Source organism: Cebus imitator, unplaced genomic scaffold, assembly GCF_001604975.1.
Source record: "Cebus imitator isolate Cc_AM_T3 unplaced genomic scaffold, Cebus_imitator-1.0 Scaffold614, whole genome shotgun sequence".
Lineage (NCBI taxonomy): Eukaryota > Metazoa > Chordata > Mammalia > Primates > Cebidae > Cebus > Cebus imitator.
Genome location: NW_016107929.1, coordinates 506343 through 524217, shown reverse-complemented (window position 1 = coordinate 524217; position 17875 = coordinate 506343). Strand labels below are relative to the sequence as shown.

The following is a 17875-nucleotide window of genomic DNA, read 5'->3' as shown; positions in this document are numbered from 1 at the left end:
TGTCGGGGCCGTACCTCGGTGTGCCGTGTCGGGGCCGTACCTCGGTGTCCCGTGTCGGGGCCGTATCTTGATGTACAGTATCAAGGCTGGCTGATGTGTCCTCATCCCTCCTCCCCTCGTACGTGCAGGGCCACCGTGCATGTGCGGGTCAATGATGTGAATGAGTTTGCCCCGGTGTTTGTGGAGCGGCTGTACCGTGCGGCTGTGACGGAGGGGAAGCTGTATGATCGCATCCTGCGGGTGGAAGCCATCGACGGTGACTGTTCCCCTCAGTACAGCCAGATCTGCTACTATGAGATTCTCACGCCCAACACCCCTTTCCTCATTGACAATGATGGTGAGTTGGCCCTGGCTTCCCTGGCCGTCCAGGTGCACCCAACTCCCTCAGGGTGACCCGGGGCTGCACTCTCCACTTTTGCCCCTCAGACCCTCCCCTCACCCTTCTTCCCGAATGGAGCCTTCTCCTCCCAGACGCCTTCCTCCCTGCATCCTGCTGCCTGACCCGCCTGGTGCCTGATGAACGCACACATCTCCTTGCTGTCCTGGGCTTTCTCCAGTGCTCTGATGCTCTGTCCTCCTGAACCCCCCAGGGAACATTGAGAACACAGAGAAGCTGCAGTACAGTGCTGAGAGGCTCTATAAGTTTACAGTGACGGCTTATGACTGTGGGAAGAAGCGGGCGGCGGATGATGCCGAGGTGGAGATTCAGGTGAAGCCCACCTGTAAACCCAGCTGGCAAGGTGAGAGCTCAGCGCTGTGCCCCATCTTGTGAATCATCCTTGTCTTTGGTCTCTCCTTCTGTCCCTTCTGACAATCATGGGGACTAGGCTAGGGCTTGGAGGATACTGGGGAACACTTGCAGCTGTCTACTCTGGCCGGGCCACCTGCCAAGAGTCCCAAACCGTCCATGGACATGGCAAGAGAAGCATGGAGAGGGGAGGCTGCTTCACCCTTCTCTCTCCCCGTCACCCTCTCTGCCTCACCCATGCAGGCTGGAACAAAAGGATCGAATATGCACCAGGCGCTGGGAGCTTGGCTTTGTTCCCTGGTATCCGCCTGGAGACTTGTGATGAACCACTCTGGAATATTCAGGCCACCATAGAGCTGCAGACCAGCCATGTGGCCAAGGGCTGCGACCGTGACAACTACTCAGAGCGGGCGCTGCGGAAACTCTGCGGTGCGTGTGCCCCCAACACTGCCTGAGGCCCATCCCTTCCCATCTAGCCTCTGCACAAACTTCTCCAAGGCTCTGCCTTACGTCACCTCTGGCCATCCACAGGTGTTTATCCACAGAGGTTGTGACACGTGGTTAGCTTTTGTGGCCCAAAGGGCAGGTAAATATGTCTTTGGCAAAGGTGCATAATTGTCACACCAGTCGCCAGATGCATGGTGGAACAATGGTAGGAAGAGACGAAGAGCTGGAGAATGGGTGAACTGGAGAGATACTCTTTTTTTTTTTTTTTTTTTTGAGACGGAGTTTCACTCTTGTTACCCAGGCTGGAGTGCAATGGCACGATCTCGGCTCACCGCAACCTCCGCCTCCTGGGTTCAGGCAATTCTCCTGCCTCGGCCTCCTGAGTAGCTGGGATTATAGGCACGCACCACCATGCCCAGCTAATGTTTAGTATTTTTTTTAGTAGAGACGGGGTTTCACCATGTTGACCAGGATGGTCTCGATCTCTTGACCTCGTGATCCACCCACCTCGGCCTCCCAAAGTGCTGGGATTACAGGCTTGAGCCACCGCGCCCGGCGAGAGAGACTCTTAAAGAGAGTTCATGCCTCTCTTGTCTTTGAAAGGCCACAAGAGGCAGCAAGATGTGCTGTAGGAAATCTTTTCCCATCAGTCCCTCTTTCCCTGCCTCCTGCCCATTTCACCATCTGCTGCTCCTTGGCTCTGAAACTTGTGCCTCCTGGGGCTCCCACAGGTGCTGCCACTGGGGAGGTGGATCTGTTGCCCATGCCCGGCCCCAATGCCAACTGGACAGCGGGGCTCTCGGTGCACTACAGCCAGGACAGCAGCCTGATCTACTGGTTCAATGGCACCCAGGCTGTGCAGGTGCCCCTGGGTGGTCCCGGTGGGCTGGGGTCTGGGCCCCAGGACAGCCTCAGTGACCACTTCACCCTGTCCTTCTGGATGAAGCATGGAGTAACTCCCAACAAGGGCAAGAAGGAGGAGGAAACCATCGTATGTAACACTGTCCAGAACGGTAAGCCTCCTCTCCAGGCACTGGCCAGAGAGGGAAACTGGCTTCTTGTCCTGCCTCTGTCACTGCCCAGCGTGTGAATGTGGGCAGGTCACATCCCCTCTCTTCATTTGTGATGTGCAAGTGCCAGGTTTGATACGCCTTGATTCTGTGTTTCATGCCCAACATGACGTGTGGGATCCTACTGCTGTAGAGCGCAATGGGACTCCGCTGCTACTCTCCTTTCAGTTGCTCCATCAGCTTCTCTGTGCCCCACCATGTGGTAGCCTGCCTGCCCCCCATTTCTACTCCCATTAAAGCCCCTCCATTGCAACGGGAAAGCCTGGGTAATGGTGTGCCCCGTTCTTTCATCATCCCATCCTGGTACTGGTTGGCCCCATCTCTGAGCCCTGTTCTCGCCTCATCTGCAAGGCACACTCCACTGGAGAGGGCTCAGTCTTGACCTGCTCTTTCATTTCTAGCCACTTCTCCGACCTCATTTTTCTTTTCTTTTTTTTGAGACGGAGTTTCACTCTTGTTACCCAGGCTGGAGTGCAATGGCGCGATCTCGGCTCACCGCAACCTCCGTCTCCTGGGTTCAAGCAATTCTCCTGCCTCAGCCTCCCGAGTAGCTGGGACTACAGGCGTGCACCACCATGCCCAGCTAATTTTTGTATTTTTAGTAGAGACGGGGTTTCACCATGTTGACCAGGATGGTCTCGATCTCTTGACCTCGTGATCCACCCGCCTCGGCCTCCCAAAGTGCTAGGATTACAAGCGCGAGCCACCGCGCCCGGCCTCATTTTTCTTGACCTTGAAAAGAGATGTTGACTTCGACAACTCTTTTGAAAAGAGTTGTCACCCATGATGTCTGTATTAATGACAGCACTGATGAAGAGCTGGTGAGGGAGTGGGTCAGCTGATGTTCCCCTCTCAGCCAGCCAGGGTGCCTAAGAAGTCTGAGTTATCACTTGGACTGGAGAGTGTGTGTGTGTGTGTGTGTGTGCATGTGTGTGTGCACGTGTGTGTCTGTGTGTGCGTGTCTGTGTGTGCACGCGCGTGTGTGTGCGCGTCTGTGTGCATGTGTGTGCGCGTGTGTGCGTGTGTGTCCGTGTATGTGTGTGTGTGTGTGTGCATCTGTGTGCATGTGTGTGCGTGCATGTGCGTGTGTGTGTGTGTGTGTGAGACAGAGAGAGATTGCTCGAGAACGAGGGAATGAGAGAGGATTAAGAGTATCCAGTGTCCTCTCCTTCCTGCTGCTTTGAACTTGTTCTGGCCTCGGCCTCTGAACTTGACCTCATTCCCTTCCTGTTCCTTCAGAGGACGGCTTCTCTCACTACTCGCTGACTGTCCACGGCTGCAGGATTGCCTTCCTCTACTGGCCCCTGCTTGAGAGTGCCCGCCCAGTCAAGTTCCTCTGGAAGCTGGAGCAGGTGAGGCCAGAGCCAGGCTCCTGGGAGGCCTGGGTAGATGTGACTAACTTTTACGAAAGGCCCTTCTCTGGGCAGGGTCAGCATTTTCTGGGCTCCCCCTTGCCCCCTCTTTGCTTCTCCACTTTCAGCCCCTGACCATTCTACTCCCAGGTCCTCCTGTTCCCTTTTCCCAAGGCTTGTCCCCTGCAGAAAGCAGTCCTGGATTAAAAAAAGAACAATAATGAGGAACAAATGACCACTAGCACCAAACTCAACCAACCATCTATCTGCCCCTTGTTTTATTCCATCTCTCTCTTATTTAGGACTTTAACAGTACACATCCCTGACTCTCAGGCAGTTAGTCTGTTGTAATCAAGACAATAAGTCATTCTAAGGTACATAGGTTGGATTTGAGTCCTGCCAAGGGAATTTACTAGCAACGAAATCTTGGTTAATATGTGTAAACATCAGGGTTAAAAAAACCCTGCTAAATAGGGATAAAAAGAATTCTATATCCCAGAGTCACTAGGATTAAATGATGTAATAGGCCCTTGTAGACTGAAAGGCACTCTCTCTGTATATGTTAATTCTCGATATTACCAGCCATGATTGTGGAGGGCTAAAAAAAAAAAATGGACGAAATATTTAAAATCCTCTCTTGAGTCAGCAGTTGCAGCCTCTTCATTATTTATCCTCCAGGCTGACCGCAAGGACCAGTGAGGACTAATTTGAGTTTCCATCTCCTCCTATTTCTCTTGCAAGTCCTGGTGGAGTAGCTGAGTAAGCAAATGGTGAAAAAAAAAAAGCGGTAGAAGAGAGAAACAGAAGTGCCTAGAAAATGTATAAACTAGTGATCGAGGGCTGTCTACCACAGTTTTGCTGCCATGGGACTCTTAAAGAGGCAGTCTGCCATTCGCTGCTTCTCAGTTTCCCCTCCATATTGCAAACATTGGTAACGTTACCCTTGCTATCTTTCTTTACTTCACCCTCATTTAATTAGTCAGTGTCTATTAAATACAACTAAGTCTCTGTCATTCAGCTAGGTTCTGGGGAGAGAATGAATGAAACGAAATCTTTGTCGTCATTGAACTCACATTTTAGTTGGGGAGATAGACTTTTAAGAAGTAAATAGACATATAGAATGATAAATTGTGGTAAATCCTCCAAAAGAAGCAAGCAAGGGACGGGGGTAGAGCATGGGGGCGGCAAGGAGAGGCAAACTCGCTTTAGATTGGATGCCGTTGGGGGGGCCTGACCGAGATGAAATTTAAGCCTAGTGCTAAAGGATGAGAAATAGCTGGCTGTGGGAAGAGAGTGGGGAGGTTCCAGGAAGAGGGAAGGGCAGATGCAAAGGCCCTGAGGCAGGAAAGAGCTCAGCATGTTCCAGGCATGGAGAGAGGGCCAGTGAGGTTGGAGTACAGCGAACAAGACTGGAGATACATTGCAGAGATGGGCAGTGATCAGGTTGTACAATGGACTTTTTCAGCAGGGTTACTTTAGACTTTTGTCCTATGAGAGATGGGAAGTGGTTTTTTTTTTTTTTTTTTTGAGGCGAAGTTTTGCTCTTGTTGCCCAGGAGTGCAATGATGTGATCTTGACTCTCTACAACATCCGCCTCCCTGGTTCAAGCGATTCTCTTGCCTCAGCCTCCCGAGTAGCTGAGATTACAGGCACCTGCCACCATAGCTGGCTAATTTTTTGTATTTTTGGTAGAGATGGGGTTTCACCATATTGGCCAGGCTGGTCTTGAACTCCTGACCTGAGGTGATTTGCCCACCTTGGCCTCCCAAAGTGCTGAAATTACAGACTTGAGCCACTTCGACTGGCAGGAAGTGTTTCTTGAAGGATTTAAAGCAGAGGAATGACCTGATCAGATTTCCTTTTTTTTTTTTTCCTGAGCTGGAGTCTCTCTGTCACCAGGTTGGAATGCAGTGGCATGATCTCGGCTCACTGAAACCTCCATCTCTTGGGTTCAAGCAATTCTCCTGCCTCAGCCTCCCAAGTAGCTGGGACTACAGGCGTGTACCACCATGCCCAGCTAATTTTTGTGTTTTTAGTAGAGGCTGGGTTTCGCCATGTTGGCCAGGATGGTCTCGATCTCTTGACCTTGTGATTTGTCCCCCTTGGCCTCCTAAAGCACTGGGATTACAGCCATGAGCCACCGCGCCTGGCCAGATTTACATTTTAACAAGATCCCCTTGACAACTGGTGGATGGATGTACTGAAGAGACCTAACGGTGGAAGTAGATGGGACTCTTGCAACGGTCTGCATAAAAGGGGTTGGGGACATCACGGATGTGTGGCAATGGAGATGGAGAGACTTGCACAGAAACCTGCGGCTTGTAGCCCTGTTTGGACCTGGCATCAACAGCACCTGCTGATGGATGGGATGTGGAGGTTGAGGGAAAGGAAAGATCAAAGTTGTCGCCCACGTCATCCTCTTGATTAGCTGGATAGATGATGGAGCATTTATACTGCCTGGGGAGACACTGAGGGAGTTGGGAAAGGGCATGGACTTGCATCTTACACGTGTTAAATGTGAAGTACTTGTGCAGCATCCAAGTGGAGAACCCACTTGGATGGTATTCAGAGGAGAGTTCTGGGCTGGAGATGTAGATTTCAGAGTTACCAGTGTATAGATATGGTACCCGACCCCCTGGCAACAGATGAGGTGACTTTTAGGAAAACAGTGTAGAGAGGAAAGAGAAGAGGGCCTAGGTCTGAGCCTTGAGGGACCCTAACATTTGGTACTGGATAAGGAAGAGTATTTTCTGCCCCTTTTTACTCTGACCATCTCCCAATCCATCTGGGCTAGCCCTAGGAGAGACTGCAAAGGGAAGCAATATTTATTTTAGTGCTTAATCTTGGGTTAGAAGCTACCCTAGAGATAATCTGTAATCCCAGCTACTTGGAAGGCTGAGAGGATCACTGGAGCCCAGGAGTTCGAGACCAGCCTAGGCAACATAGTGAGAGCTCATCTCTAAAAAATAAAAAAAAATTAGCTGGATATGGTGGCACATACCTGTAGCCCAGATACTCTGGAGGCTGAGGTGGGAGCATCGCTTGAGCCTAGGAGTTTGAGGCTTCAGTGAACTATGATTGTGCTGCTGCTTTCCAGCCTGGGGAACGGAAGGAAACTCTGTCTCTTACAAAATAAAAACTACCCTAGAGTTTCCAGTGCCTTACATACATATGTAATACAGGAGTTTGGCGGGAAATTTATTCATGACTGTGTTACTCTTCTTAGGGATAGTTATAGCTCTCAAGATTTACCTGAAGTGTGGAATCTTTGGTACTAGGTTGGTTGCCTGATAGATGTTGGACAAGGATGTGATTCCTTGAGCTGGATAGGCAGCAAAGCATTAGTAAGCCCTGTTGGTAGAACTGGGAATATGAGGGGATGTCCCCTCTCTCCCAGGAGATGGGGCAGTGCCTGGGGTTAGCTCTCTGAAGAGGAATTACCTGAGAGGCTCTTGTCCCTACGCTACTCACCCAGGTCTGTGATGACGAGTGGCACCACTACGCTCTGAACCTCGAGTTCCCCACAGTCACACTCTACGCTGATGGCATCTCCTTCGACCCTGCCCTCATCCATGACAATGGCCTCATCCACCCACCCCGAAGGGAGCCTGCTATCATGATTGGGGCCTGCTGGGCTGGTAAGTCCCTCTGAGTGTCTCAGTGAAGACTCCAGTGGTTTAGGATTTGGGAAGGAAGGTGGGCTGGTGAGGAGCAAGGGCAGTTTGACCCTGCGGCTGAGGCTGCCTCATGCATCTCTCGGCCATTGGCTGGGTGACTCTGAAGATCTCCATGGGAGGGGACCACAGCTTTCCTCCTGTATCTCCCACTAATCCAATGGGTCATCACCTCTGACTTGGAGGAATTACTTCCCAGGCGTCCCCAGACTCTCTCTCTGTAACTCTAGCCAGTTTCCACTTTGTTCCATCAAACTGAAGATGACTTCTCAAGGAGAGTAACCCCTTAGAGTGTCCTCAGTCTTCCAACTTTTAAGCCATTAAAAAAACTTTTCTCCCCTTGGGAGCGTGTGTGTGCACACGCATGTGTGTGTGCATGTGCCTGTCTGTCTTACCAGAGCCCACGTGTTTCCTCAGCAGCACATCATATTTGAGAATTTCACTACAACAGAGGCCAGAGAGGTTGGGACACGACAAAAGAAGGGTTGGAGCTGAGCTGAGAGGTTGCAGGTTATACATGGGCAGGGTCAGAGTTCCACATGGGCATGAGAGCACTCATGGAGATGAGAGGAAGACATCTGATTCCTCTCCATCAGTCTCTCCACATCCCTGAGATCACCACCACTTTTTTTTTTGTCCCCAGAGGAGAAGAACAAAGAGAAGGAAAAGGGAGACAACAGTACAGACACCACCCAAGGTACTCCGTGTGTAAGAACTGGAGAGCAGAGAGTTCTCATCCTCACTTTCCGTTCTGAGATCCCTTTTCCACCCCAAATCCTATCTAGCCTGCAACAGCCTCCCAGGCCACCAGGGGGCAGAGCCTCCGAGAAATACAGCAAGGCAGGGGCTCCTGGAGTGGCAAAGCCAGAGGCAGCTGGGCTGGGTTCTGGGTGTCCCGTCCTGCCCGCAGAATGAAGAGTGGGGCTCTCTTGCTGGCTTTCCACATGGCAGAAGGGAGGTGGCAGGAGTCAGACAGGCAGGAGGGGAAGGCCTGGGGATCTGTGAAGCTCGCTCACATCCATGCTGGCCTCCTTGCCTGTCTCTGGACAGACGTCCTCTCCTGCCGCCTCCCTCATTCCCCTAGTTCTTCCTCTTTCCTCCTGCTGGCCCTGTCTCCTTCTCTTCCTTCCTCTCATCTTTGCTTCCACTTTTCACCCTTCTTCTCCTCACCCGGCTTTATTCTGTCTTCTGTTGTCTCATTTTTCCCCCTTCTCCAACCTCCCTGTGTCTTCACTTCTCCCTCACCTCTCACTTTTTGTTTTTTCCCCCATTTTTCCCATTCGTTTTCTTTCTCAACTCTTCTGCTTTTTCTCTCCTTTCCCTTTCTCTCAGCCTTTGTCCTTTTCCATCCTCCTCTCTTCTCACCTCCCGCCCTGCTCCTGTGTTCCTGCCCTAGGAGACCCCTTGCCGATCCACCACTACTTCCATGGCTACCTGGCTGGTTTCAGCGTGCGCTCAGGTCGCCTGGAGAGCCGTGAGGTCATCGAGTGCCTCTATGCATGTCGGGAGGGGCTGGACTATAGAGATTTCGAGAGCCTGGGCAAAGGCATGAAGGTATCGCCCCTTCCTCCAGCCCCGTTCTTCCCGGCATGCCCCCTGCCCCTCACCCTTGCCCCACCCCTCTACCTCTGCTCCCTTCCTCCCCCACCTCCTGGCCCTGCTCTCAGCTGTCTGTGTCTGGGGCCCAGGTCCACGTGAACCCCTCACAGTCCCTGCTCACCCTGGAGGGGGATGATGTGGAGACCTTCAACCATGCCCTGCAGCATGTGGCTTACATGAACACTCTGCGCTTTGCCACGCCCGGCGTCAGGCCCCTGCGCCTCACCACTGCTGTCAAGTGAGTGTTGGGTGGGGCAGGGCAAATCATCGAGCAGAGCCAGACAGTGGCACAGCTCCTTGGCCTAAGGTGTCACCTAGGGCTAGCCATACTGCTCTCGTTTTTATGGATGAGGAGATTGGGCCCTCAAATGGAGGCAGTTGACCGCTGAAGGTCACATAGCAATCAATATGGGGAGAAGAGTCTGGACTCCACTCAGATTTCTCAACAATCAATTCATTACTCTCTCCACAAAGTCACACTTCTAGGGTTTTCGGGCTTTGATCTTCTCTGTGCCAATACGTAAAGTGGGACACAGGATTGGGAGTGGGGAGACCTGATGTGAATTCTGACTCGATACAAATCGCTTGGATAACCCCGGGCAGATAGTGAGTCCTGGCTGCTTCCCCTGCTTTCTTCCTGCTTCACTAAGCTCTCGCAAGGTCACATATGGCGACCTACGCCTAGGTGTTGCAGGCCTAGGCCAAATCTGGCCTGCTGCCTGCCTGTGTAAATAGTTTTATTGGAACACAGCAGTGCCCATGCATTTGTACATGTCTATGGCTACTTTCATCCTGTGATGGCAGATCTGAGTAGCTGGGACAGAGATCATATGGCCCCCAAACAGGAAATATTTACCCTCTAATCCTTCATGGAAAATGTTTGCTGACCTCTGAATTCATAGTGAATGATTTTTGGAGTCTTTAAAAGGAAAATTGTAGATTATTTCAAGGTTTGAGTATATATGACATGTTTAAAAATACAGATCAATTGAGAGGCAATGAAAGGATGGTAGTTAAGAACACCGAGTCTATTGCTAGCTTTTTAGCACTGAGAAAATGCTGTTAAGTATTGAGAGCAATACCGTCTGACTTGTGGAATTGCTATAATAACTACATGATATGATCTGGATCAAATGCCTAGCAGACAGCTTATGCCGCTTAAATGTTGGTTATTATTCCAAGAAGGCATTTTCACCCCTTATTGTGGTTTAAGAGTGGGTTTAGGAGATGCTGCCATCTAGTGGGTGAATTACATGATTTAGGAGTCAGGATTTCTGCGTTCCAGCCTTGCTACGCCTCTCCCCGACTCTGCCTCAGATTCTCTGTGAGCTGTATGAAGATAAACATCTCTAACTTGCCCCCATCCTGGGAGGGGTGGGTTTAGAGGGGAAAGGTCTCTAAGCCCTAGAGTATGACTGGGCGTGATTATCAGGCCTCACGCTTAGAGCTGCAGGTGCAGGGCTGAAGGTCATAGGCAGATGAGGTCACGTGGGTGCAGCCGATCGCTGAGCACTCACCCCACCATGTCCCAGTCAGAGCTCCAGTTGTTAAAGAGCTGTCATCCAGTTATGAAAGGTTTAATCCCTCCAAAGCCAAGGCATTGCCTCCTCCACTCCAGTGCTCAGGAGCCATGTCAGAAGGCAGGGCTCTGGTTTTTGGCCTAGGGTGGAGCTCTGCAAGGGGAGCTCCTGCAGGGGGAGGAGTTGACATTCTCTTTGCTGACTGGCTCATTTGAATTCCTCCTATCTTTTTCATGCCCAGGATAGAGGTTCATCCAAGGGCTTGGAACCTGCCTTTGGTCCTTTAGTAGAGGGAAGGGGCCTTGATGTTTTCTCTGTGAGATTAAGAAAGAGAGTTTTCATTTCTCCATTTCTAAGGTTACTACATGGTTGGTGCTGTGGTAATACTTCCCTGAGGTCATGGGAGAAAATAGAGAGGTGTGTGTGTGTGTGTGTGTGTGTGTGTGTGTGTGTACAAGTGTGTGTACACAACAGAGACAGACAGGTACCTAGCAACACCTCCCTTTCCCTGATGCATTTCCTTGCCCTGCCCATGTGGCTTCCATAGCTTCCAGTTTTCAGTTCTTGGACCTCCATCTATTTAAAGCCAAATTTATGCAAGTATTTGGTCAAGGCCTACATGCAGGGTTTCCTTAATTTTTTTTAAAGAGTGTCTTCCTTGGAAAGCCCATCTACTTGCGGCGTTGACCCCTGAACAGATGGACACCACATCTTTTTCTCTAGTTTTGTCCTCTTTCCACAGATCTTGACTTTCCACCTGCTTCCTGTAACCTCTACCTAGAAGTTCTGCCAGCACCTCAACCAAATGAGCTCATGCTGAAATAATCAGCTGCAGTGCCCAAACCAGCTCCTCCCCCTGAGCTCCCTCTGTAATGGCGTCTCTGTCCTTGCAGTCACCCAGAGCTCGAAACCTCTGAGTCATCTTTGATTCCTCCCTGTGTATCCTCCACTCCCCATCAGTTGCCAAGTCACCCGGACCCTGCCTCTGTGCTGGGTGTCTGGAATCTGTCTCCTTTTTCTTTCGCTGCTGGTACTGTTCTAGCCCAGGTTTTCTGACCTCTTATCCGGCCCATTGCCTCCTAACTAGCTGACCTGTCTCTAGTCTTCTAATTTTATTTATCCTCCACTCTGAGGCTGGGTGAGTGATCTTAAGTTGAGTTTTCATCATCATGCTTCCCTGATGAAAAAGATGTCCATGGCTTCCTCTTGCCCACTGCATAAAAATGTCAAATGTGCTAGGCGCAGTGGCTCATACCTGTGATCCCAGCTCTTTGGGAGGCCAAGGCAGGAGGATCACTTGAGGCCAGAAGTTCAAGACCAGACTGGACGATCAACGGGCTGCATGCCTATAGTCCCAGCTACTCAGTCGGCTGAGGTGGGAGAATCACTTGAGCCCAGGAGTTCGAGGCTGCAGTGAGTTGTGATTGCACCACTGCACGCCAGCCTGGGCAACAGAGTGGGACCCTGTCTCTAAAAAATTAGAGAGAGAAAAAAAGCCAAATCTTATCATGGCATTTAAAGCCACCAGTCGTTTGGCTCCTCCTGGTTATTCCTGCCTCATATTCCTCTACTCTCCTTAGTAAGCTTCTTGCCGTCCACTCTGGGTCAGTTCTACCCTCCTTCAAAGGCTAGCTCACTTGCTATTTTCTCTGATCATTCCTACCTTCCTTTTCCAAACACCCTCCTCTTATCCTCGCCAGAAATATCCTCTCCCTCCTCCAAACTCTTCTGGTTATTTGTTTGTTCCACTCATATGGCGATGACCATATTTACATTTTTTTAAATGTTTGTGTGCCATGTCTAATCTCTCTACCAGACCATCAGTGCCTTTGGGTCAGGCCTCCTGTTTGCCTTGGGATTCTGAGAGCAGCAGCCCAGCCCAGCATTGCCCATTGCAGGGAAGATGTCTGTTGGAACCTGTGCCTTCAGGATCATCTGGCATTGTTTCCCAAGGAGCTTTGCCCTAGGCCTATCTGGATGACAGCGCAGATTGTAATAGGCCCTGCTCCGTGTGGCTCAGGAACTCAGCACATCTTGGGCACTGGTAACTCCAGGGGCTCTGTGCTCATCATGCCTGCTGAGATTATGCCTTCTCCCTTTTGGCTCCAGCAGTCAAGCTGGGCATGCTCAGTAGCACTAATAATCACAGTCCTCTCTGCAAAATCATTTCCATTAGCACCAGCATATGGATCAGAGTCCCTGCTCCTGCATCACTAACTCCACTGTGAAGTTTGCCTGTTCAAGTGGGGAAACTTCGTTATAGATACATTTCCCCTGGCGCAAACCCAGGCTCCAAATGTGCCTGTGGTTTAGTGGAAAAATCAGTGGACTAGGGTCTTGTGTGGTGGTGCATGCCTGTGGTCCCAGCCTCTCAGGGGGCTGAGACAGGAGCCTGCTTGAACCTGGGCAGCGGAGGTTGCAGTGAGCTGAGATGGCGCCACTGACAGAATGAGACTCTGCCTCAAAAAAAAAAAAAAAAAAAAAAAAAAAGGATCAGTGGACTTGGAAGGAGAAGAATGGTTTAAACTTTGACTCTGCCATATGATTTATTTCGTGGCCCAGATGCTTGAGCTTTGATTTCTTTCTTTCCCTTTTCTTTTTCTTTTCTTTTCTTTTTTTTTTTGGAGACAGGGTCTCTGTCACTGTGTCGCCCAGGCTGGAGTGCTGTGGCATGATCTCATCAGCTCACTGCAACCTCCGCCTCCTGGGCTCAAGTGTTTCTCCCACCTCAGCCCCCTGAGTAGCTGGGACTGCAGGAGCCCGCCACCACACCTGGATAATTTTTGTGTTTTTTGTAGAGCCGGGGTTCCACAGTGTTGCCCAGGCTGGTCTCGAACTCCTAAGCTCAAGGGATCCTCCCGCCTCAGCCTTCCAAAGTGCCGGGATTATAGGCATGAGCCACCGTGCCTGGCCTGAGCTTTGGTTTCTTATCCCGATTTTGCAGCACAGAAATGAGGTTATAATAAAATAATAGGGGAAAAGTGCTTCGTAAGCTAGCAAGGGCTATAGATTGTGAGGTGTTGTATTACTGGTAAAAGGTGGGGCTGAAAGTGATCTTGGGAGCGTCACTCCTGAGCAGCTATGCTGTTGGTTGGTCTGGCTTGGCAGAGTCCTCTAGGGATGGCTTGTCCTGGTGCCTGGATCCTCAAGCTTCATGGGACAGTGGATCTAGGTCCAAGGTGGTCAGATGATCTCACCTACCAAAGTGTGTCTCCCTGATATTGAAGGGAATGGAAGACACACCAAAGAGGAGGACATCCTCTGATAGATGTCCACACTCTACTTTTATTGTTGGATAATTTGGGCGCACATGTGCCAGATAGTACACTGATCCCATGTATTTTTAAACTTCTGGGTAAAGAACTGTGTGTGTATATGTAAATGTCTGTCAGTTCAGTTTGGTGTATTTTTCACTGAAATAGGATTTATAGGTACTCTGTAATCCTGGGGTAGGACATTGATGGTGTGATCACACCCACAGGTTGGGGTTACCTGACCTGTCCTCGACATTTCCTTGGTGACATCCTACCAGGAAAGACTGTGTCTCCCTTCAACTGCCCTGGGGGTTGGGGTGCAGGGGCATGACCCCCTTTCTTCCCCTGCCACTCCCTGACATGAGATGCTCTATGATAGAGGTAGAGGCTGGGGTGGGGAAGTGAAACAGAATGCAGGTTTTCAGGGAGGAAGTGTTGGGGTCACATGCTGCTTCTCCTCCTTTCTCACATAGGTGCTTCAGTGAAGAGTCCTGTGTCTCCATCCCTGAAGTGGAGGGCTACGTGGTGGTCCTTCAGCCCGATGCTCCCCAGATCCTGCTGAGTGGCACTGCCCATTTTGCCCGCCCAGCTGTGGACTTTGAGGGACCCGAGGGGGTCCCTTTGTTCCCTGATCTTCAAATCACCTGCTCCATCTCTCACCAGGTGGAGGCCAAAAAGGATGAGAGCTGGCAGGGCACAGGTAAGGACCACTCCGGGGAGTAACACCATCCAGAGAGCCAGCCAGTGTCTGGAGCCAGAGTGTGGGAGAACTCTTGGGGCTGGAAGCAGAAAGCGACTCCATCCTGTGTTTGTTTGACTGAACAACTTACCTTTAAGAAGGAGAGCAAGTGGGAAATCCGTGGGTGGAAGTGAATTGTTGCATAATGATATTCTTGAAAATGATGCTGCCTTCCCTTTCCCTGACCCTGGAAAGGGAGGGAGAGTGGTGTTGAAGCGGTGGCTGGGTCTCAGAGCCCCTGTGAGCCCAGACCCTACTCTCCCCAACCCAGTGACAGATACACGCATGTCGGATGAGATTGTGCACAACCTGGACGGCTGTGAAATTTCTCTGGTGGGGGATGACCTGGACCCTGAGCGGGAAAGCCTGCTCCTGGACACAAGCTCCCTGCAGCAGCGAGGGCTGGAGCTCACCAACACGTCTGCCTACCTCACCATTGCTGGTCAGTGGGGCCTCAGGGCCTGTCCTCTGTGTGTGTGCCTCTCCCCATAAGTAAGCACCTGGGAAGCCCAGAGGGTCCTCCTTCCCATCCAGGGATGTGGACAAGTGCCGTTTTGCATTTTCCCAGCCTGGAAGATCCTCTGGCTTTCAGATTGTCCCTAGGGGAGGTATGCTGGGTTTAGACTCTGAACGTTTCTCTCTTTCTGCTCCTCTCCATGGCCTAGCTCACCTCCGCTTCTGGTCCCACTCCTGTTTCCATTCAGGCTTCTCGCCTTCCTTTCCTCCTTCGGCTCCTCTCTGCCCAGCTTTCTAACCCTCTAGCTGTTTGTTGCTGGTCATCTGTGTCTTATAGCTCACTAATCTCACGTGCACACCAGAGCTTTACAAGAAGTGCTTATCTCTTAGTGGGAGTGATGATTTGGTAGTTTCCAAAGGAAGCCGGGAGGGAGAATGGAGAAGATGGAGGTAACCAGTTCCCTCCTATTTCCACTCCTCTCCAGGGCTCACTGAGGACTTCTGTATTTTCCCGTTTCTCAGATTCCCTCCTGCTTGCCATCTCCCTTTCGGTCTTTCAGGATGTCTTTTTTTTTTTTTTTTCCTTTTGAAATGGAGTCTCGCTCTATCACCCAGGCTGGAGTGCAGTGACACGCTCTTGGCTCACTGCAACCTCTGCCTTTCTGAGTTCAAGCGATTCTCCTGCCTCAGTTTCCCTAGTAGCTGGGACTTCAGGCGCCCGCCACCATGCCTAGCTAATTTTTTATTTTTAGTAGAGATAGGGTTTCACCATATTGGCCAGGCTGCTCTCGAAGGCCTGACCTTGTGATCCGCACACCTCTGTCTCCCAAAGTGCTGGGATTACAGGTGTGAGCCACCGTGCCTGGCCCAAGATGTCTTTATGTCCTTCTTTCCATTCCTCCTCAGAAGCTACAGAGCAGGAAATGGAGCCTTGGTCTCTCCATGCTAGTTAGGCAGAGCGGGCAGGGGTGGAGAGGAGCATCTCTTCCTTTGACCTCAGGTCGCCCCTCTGCAGAGATGGGGCTGACCCTCTTTACAGCTTGTGTGGTGTCAGCTGGTGGGAGTCCAGGAGAGAGGGTCCCCTCCAGGTCCTGCCTCCACTGGCCCCGCCCTGAGGTGCTTCCTCATCTGCAGGGGTGGAGAGCATCACTGTGTATGAGGAGATCCTGAGGCAGGCTCGTTATCGGCTGCGACACGGGGCTGCCCTCTACGCCAGGAAATTCCGGCTTTCCTGCTCAGAAATGAATGGCCGTTACTCCAGCAATGAATTCATCGTGGAGGTACCCAGAAAGTCTCCTTCCTTCTGCAGTTACCCACCCCTGGAAAGGAGCCGGGGTGGCGTGGACTCAAAATGTTAGTTTGCGGGCATGGACATGGCAGCGTGGAGGGCTGCTGGACCTTGCGGTGGGTGGAGGAGAAGGAGATGGGGGCAGTAGTTAGGAGATGGGGCTGGGCCCTGGCGGGGGAGGACCTGGGGAGAAGCGTGTGTGCCCATGGAGCCCTCCCTCTGCCCAGGTGAATGTCCTGCACAGCATGAACCGGGTTGCCCATCCCAGCCACGTGCTCAGCTCCCAGCAGTTCCTGCACCGTGGTCACCAGCCCCCGCCTGAGATGGCTGGACACAGCCTGGCCAGCTCCCACCGTAACTCCAGTACGTAAGCCTGGGTGGGGCTGGACAGGGAGAGGTGGGTGGCAGGGGAGCGGGTTGGGACAGGTATCCTCCTCCTCCCCCTCCTGGAGTGGACAAGCGGAGTGGAGCAATGGGTTCTTTTCCCTGTGGTACCTGCCTCAGTGGACAGCTGTGGACCAAGCCCTCTCTCCCTTTGGATCATTCACTTTCCCTTGTGAGGAACATGAATCTTGTGTCATTTTGGGGTGCATATGCTTGTGGAGTCATAAAGTCGATGTGGGTTTAGGCGTCTTTGTTATTCCCAATGATGTCTCCCTCCCCAGCCCCAAGCAATATCAGATTAGCCCTGGACCAGGAATTCTCTGTGGTGAATCTATCAAGTATTTACTAAGCACCTACTATGTGCTAGCACTGTCCGTAAATGATATAAATGATTTATAAGATAGATAGAGTCCTTATCCCCAAGGAGAGAATTGGTACTATTACATGTATAATTGTGTGCTCTGTGCACAATCACAAGATTATTTCTAAAACAAAATATGCAAGTATGCAAAGCGTTACATTCAGATGGAGTGCTGCCCTTTGAAAGCAATTTGGCCAGGGTCCCAAAGGTCCCCAGTCATGGTCCTTTTCCAATGGTGCAATTTTATTTTCTACTTTTGAGTTGCATAATTGTAGAAAAACTAGAAAATATCAATAAGAAGAAGAAAAATCAGGCCAGGCACAGTGGCTCACGCCTGTAATCCCGTCACACTAGGAGGCTGAGGCAGGAGAATCGCTTGAGCCCAGGAGTTTAAGACCAGCCTGGGCCACATAGTGAGACTCTGTCTTTACAAAAAATAATAATAAAAAAATAGCTAGGCATGGTGGTGTGCCTGTAGTCCCAGCTACTTGGGAGGCTGAGTTAGGAGGATCGCTTGGGCCTGGGAGGCTGAGGCTGCAGCAAGCCATGATCACGCCACTGCACTCCAGTCTGGGAGACAGACCAAGATGCTGTCTCTGTCTCAAAAAAGAAGAAGAAGAAGAAAAATCATCCACAATTCCATTGGAGAGGAAACCACTGATAATATGATATATTATGTTCCAGTCTTTTTTCTATGCCTAGTTTTTTATTTTTAGAAAGTTAGGATTAACTTATTTTGTAACCGATATTTACACTTCATATTATAAAACAAGTATTCTCTCACATTATTAAGGAGCAAATGCATGCAAATGATGCTGCTGTTCCTGACAGTGATTTTTGGAACCCTTTTTAGAATTGCTTTCAGAGCGAATTTATGAGGCACGCTTGTTTTGTTACTTTTTGGACAGTGTTACTCAACTTCATCATCCACTTTTGCCAAAGTTGGCTCTGGATATAATTTTAAGTTTTTTTTTTTTTTTTTT

The 17875-nt window shown here is 50.7% G+C and overlaps 1 protein-coding gene across 1 annotated transcript in view; it reads left to right on the top strand.

The window, feature by feature from the left end:
* Positions 1 to 17875, top strand: part of CLSTN3 (calsyntenin 3) — a 29627-nt gene that overhangs the window by 5190 nt on the left and 6562 nt on the right. The window contains exons 4-16 of the mRNA XM_017517048.2: positions 129 to 337; positions 591 to 740; positions 992 to 1177; positions 1927 to 2208; positions 3505 to 3617; positions 7093 to 7255; positions 7935 to 7988; positions 8688 to 8845; positions 8980 to 9128; positions 14138 to 14364; positions 14675 to 14845; positions 15994 to 16139; positions 16375 to 16510. Coding sequence (XP_017372537.1) covers positions 129 to 337; positions 591 to 740; positions 992 to 1177; positions 1927 to 2208; positions 3505 to 3617; positions 7093 to 7255; positions 7935 to 7988; positions 8688 to 8845; positions 8980 to 9128; positions 14138 to 14364; positions 14675 to 14845; positions 15994 to 16139; positions 16375 to 16510 — 2144 coding nt within the window. The remainder of the gene's footprint in view (positions 1 to 128; positions 338 to 590; positions 741 to 991; positions 1178 to 1926; positions 2209 to 3504; positions 3618 to 7092; positions 7256 to 7934; positions 7989 to 8687; positions 8846 to 8979; positions 9129 to 14137; positions 14365 to 14674; positions 14846 to 15993; positions 16140 to 16374; positions 16511 to 17875) is intronic.